Source organism: Perkinsus marinus (genome assembly GCF_000006405.1).
Source record: "Perkinsus marinus ATCC 50983 genomic scaffold scf_1104296957216, whole genome shotgun sequence".
Taxonomy (NCBI): domain Eukaryota; phylum Perkinsozoa; order Perkinsida; family Perkinsidae; genus Perkinsus; species Perkinsus marinus.
Window position 1 is genome coordinate 123,301 of NW_003207206.1, and position 4,632 is coordinate 127,932.

Genomic DNA, 4,632 nt, shown 5'->3' on the forward strand with positions numbered 1-4,632 from the left:
GTTTCCTATACAGTGTTGGAGTAGGAATATATGTAATCGCTTCCACATGTAGTTGACCATCTGCATATTTTCCTATACTGAGTTTTATGCAACTTTCACAGCTTCAATTATATTCCTCCGTTATAAAGTGGACCACGCTCTAAAGAGAATTGTAGAATTCTCATCCGTGTTATATTTAATTGCTCGTCTTTATTGGAATTTCACGACTACCCGTTTTACGCGAAGTGGCGTCGTAAAGCTCTTGGTGAAAAACGCGATATTCGCGGTGATATGCAGTAGTCGCGAAATATATTTTTCACTAGGGTGAAACTCCAATAATAAAAAACGGCTATGTAAAACGTAAGGATATGAATAATAAATTTTATAATCCTAATAACTTTACCAAGTGTAGTGTTCGAACCTGTGTGGGAATATATGCGCATGGTCAGCTACATGTGTTGCTAGAAATATGGAAATTTTGAGAGATTATCGTTGATTTTTTATACACTTTTACCGAAAGTCGTGTGAATGTTTCATACTATAGTGAGAAAATTTACGAGCTCAGTTGAGGAAACCAAACATATACTCTCCCACGGGTTCGAACCTGTGCAGATCTCGTTCGCCCTTTTTTCGTCATGGCAGCTCTCCCGACTCGACCAAAGAGGAGATATGCGGCTACTCTGGGAGCTGGGCGATGCTTATTGTAATATGAGAGTTGGAGGTGTTGTTTTTTGGGGGGAAAAATTAAATAATTTTCTCGGTGAGAAATCAATCTTTGTAGTAGGGCGATGAGCAGCACTGCAAAAAATGTTTGCTTTTTCCTCAGCTGAGCACAATACTTATTATAGGAGTTTATATACGTATTGGGAGAATATACAAGTGGTGTACAGAAACTAACAAGAATTATCCAAAATTTCCTCAGAGTCTTGATATTGTCACCAACACATGTGGTTGACCATGTCCATATCTTTTACCACACTGCCGACCAGTGGGAGGGGAATTTTCATTGGAAATTTCAACCGCTGTCGTGATGGAGAAAATTCTATGAATTTTCTTTGTTTTTTTTCACAGGGGCGTTATGTAGTTATATACAGTGTGAACCAAACCGTTATGTAAAGTAATATTTTCAACACCTTCAATTTTTGAGAGTTCGAAAGTCAACTTTGAGTAATATCAACATGATAACAATGTGAATCGATTGATACCAACGTTTTAGTCTATAGTCGTACTAGTCTAACATTGAAGAAAGCCATCTCGAAAATCTACATATGCATAAGTGTTTGGTTTACACTAACTCGGTAAGCGTGTGAGTTTCGTAATCTTTTCGACGCCAGAATATTCATGTTAGTGGATAATTTAACCTTTCGTGGGATTTTTTAATTTTTCGGAAAATTTTCCTCCTGGAACAATTTTTCCGGAAAATCTTTCTCGTGGAAAAATTTTTGGAAAATTTTCCTCGTGGAAGAAGTTTTTGTAAAGTTTTTGGGCAGTTACGAGGAAGCGGATTTGTTGAGGGTTCAGTCGGCGTTCAATAAGCAGGGAAGGAAGATGGCGCAAGACCGCACTGAAGGGTAGGGGAAAAATCGTCACGAGCCACGAAATTCGGGTCGACGGTCAGGCGTGGTATCGGCCGGGCTCAGCCGTTGTTGAATTACATGCCGGTGGGAGAGGACGGAGTGGAGGAGAAGATGGGAGGTAATAATTGGACCTATTTTGAATCTTTTATGGGCAACCTCTGGATACGCCAGATCAGTGTTGGAAAAATATGCACATGGCTAACTACATGTGTTGGTGACAGTCGAGGAAATTTTGGGGAATTTTCGTGGGTTTCTGCACTTGTTACCCCGAATGCGTATATAAGCTTCTATAATTAGTGAGAAAACTCCTGAGCTGAGGGAAGCAAACATATATTCCTACTCCAACGCTCAAGGAAGTTCATTCCGTCACGCGCCATGAAATTATCGCATCTCTCATCATTATCAGGTGTTGCAACTACTACACGAAAATTGACTCCTGAGGAGATTAAAATCCGTGAGGAAGAGTTGAGGAAGATGTCCGAGATGCCGTCACCATGGTCGTTGATGGATAAGGAACAACATAGGAATCCTGTTCTACGGTGAGGGGCATGATGGGACCCCGCTCTGGTAGAAATCTCACGAAATTTCCCGCGACGATTTGTGATGGAATCGGAATCAACTTATTATTGGTATTCGGCGTGTTATGGTTATCTAGATTGGATTTGCTCGTGGAGTGGTTCAAGTGGAATTTTTTTGAAAAAAAATTGGGGAATTTTTTCCCCATCACTAAAACGGTCAATAGAAGTTGTCGTTTTTTCTACTCTTCGTGGTGTTGCTGAAATTGGAAATTTTCGAGGCGAATATTTTTTTCTGAATTTTTGTTAGATTGCATGAGGAGGTATGGGCGTTTGCTGAACATTATTTGCTAACACCTAAGGGGACCAGAATGGAGGCGGGAAAAATGGCGAAAAACATCGCGGATGAGGTACAGTGCAAAGCAAACAGATATGCATATGTCCATTTTCGAGCTGGCTTTCCTCAATTTGAAACTAGTACGACTATAGACTAAAACGTTGGTGTCAATCGATTCACATTGTTATCATGTTGATATTACTCTAAGAAATTGAAAAGGTGTTGAAAATATTACTTCACATAACGGTTTGGTTCACACTGTATGCGATGAATTTTAGAATAGTAGGTGTTGGAGTAGTAATATTTGTTTGTTTTCCTCAGCTGATCTCAGGAATTCCCTTGCTAATTATAGGAGTTTATACATGAATTCGGGTGGAAATCAGAATTTTCGAAAATTTCCTTGGAATTTTCACAGGTATTTTTATGCAATTTTCGAGGCGTTTTAGGTAGAGGCTTGTTTGAGAGCTGACCAACCGTCTACCACCTCCTCGAAGAAATGGGCGTCTGTTCGGCCGTGTGGCCTTTACAGTTTGGGTGAGTTCGTTGATGAAATCTTCGCTGTGCGCAAGAGGCGTATCTTTGGGTATCTTTAGGTGTGGGGAACCTAGAAGAGCATGATGGATTTTGCATAGAGTTGTATGTTGATAATGTACCTAAGCTTTATAGTAAAGGGGGCAAGGCTGTTGTTAGAGGAGGAGGAGAGGGAGCCACTTCGGGGTAGCAGCGGGGGGATATATGCACGTGGTCAAGTATATGTGGTGCTAGCGATATGGAAATTTTGAGAAAATTTTGAAGAAATTTTGAGGAAATTTTGAGGAAATTATCGTTGATTTTTGTATACTTATACCCAAAATCGTGTGATTTTTCATAAAATAGTGAGGAAACCTACGAGCTCAGCTGAAGAAAACAAACATACATTCCCACACTGAGGAGGGGCGAGTTAATTTCGTGACGGAAGAGCTCACTGTATAAAGAGGAAAACGAATGACGATGTTCCATACAGTTTCGCGATCTGTTTGAAGTGAAGCGGCGTGATAGGTTTTCATTAGTGTTCTTCATATCATGGTGGAACGGTATTACACTGCTCCTAGAATTGGCTATATAGGGTGTGGGAGTTCACGCTGGGAGGGTATAGTGAAGACCCTTAAATGGTGTTTGTGAATGTCGTAAAAGCGATGTTGTTGTTAGCTCTAGAGCGCTCCATGGTTTATACAGTCATCGCTTATTAACTTCGGGGAATCATCATGGGAGCCTATAATGTTCCCGAGGAGAACTCATTTTGAAATTTCGACCACGTATGGCTAGGAACACATTCTTTAATCAGTTTCCAATGTAATCACATTAGCAACATTTTCATCAAACCCTATCGGGTTTACTATTATCATTCACTTTAGTGGTACTGGAGACCGCGCCTCGGAAGGGCTCATGGCGTGTGCGGATAGGCTCGTGTCGCACTTGAGTGATGTTGGTTTGCTCATGGACAGCAACGAGAAGGAGAATAAGGTTACAGTTGGTGAGGGGGGGGAATCTTGCAATCTTGCAAAATCTTGCATTTCCTCAGTGAAATGTGGGTCGATATTGACAAGTGGAATATTAAGCCCGGTTATCTATTTTACTACTACGGCTCCGGGAGGGCTGCGATGTGCTATTTGGCTGAATGCTGATGAGGCTGATGGGGTCACGCGGGTGACTAAGAAAAATATATCGGAATACCCAGCGTTGCTGCCCTTGTAAGTGTTGGAGTAGGAATATGTGTAATCGCTTTCCTCAGCACCTGAGCTCAGGAGTTTCCTATACAGTGTTGGAGTAGGAATATATGTAACCGCTTTCCTCAGCGCCTGAGCTCAGGAGTTTCCTATACAGTGTTGGAGTAGGAATATATGTAATCGCTTTCCTCACCTGAGCTCAGGAGTTTCCTATACAGTGTTGGAGTAGGAATATATGTAATCGCTTTCCTCACCACCTGAGCTCAGGAGTTTCCTATACAGTGTTGGAGTAGAAATATATGTAATCGCTTTCCTCAGCACCTGAGCTCAGGAGTTTCCTATACAGTGTTGGAGTAGGAATATGTGTAATCGCTTTCCTCAGCACCTGAGCTCAGGAGTTTCCTATACAGTGTTGGAGTAGGAATATATGTAATCGCTTTCCTCAGCACCTGAGCTCAGAGTTTCCTATACAGTGTTGGAGTAGGAATATATGTAATCGCTTTCCTCAGCACCTGAGC

General features: G+C 41.4%; 1 protein-coding gene across 1 annotated transcript; it reads left to right on the forward strand.

The window, feature by feature from the left end:
• Positions 1 to 614: 614 nt before the first annotated feature.
• Pmar_PMAR007443 (hypothetical protein) lies at positions 615 to 3,001 on the forward strand (the record flags this gene model as incomplete). The annotated part of the gene is made up of 6 exons (XM_002774865.1): positions 615 to 682; positions 1,470 to 1,550; positions 1,598 to 1,674; positions 1,963 to 2,095; positions 2,382 to 2,481; positions 2,855 to 3,001. 6 exons carry the CDS (start codon positions 615 to 617, stop codon positions 2,999 to 3,001), a joined length of 606 nt encoding a protein of 201 aa, XP_002774911.1.
• Between the last annotated feature and the right edge of the window lie 1,631 nt (positions 3,002 to 4,632).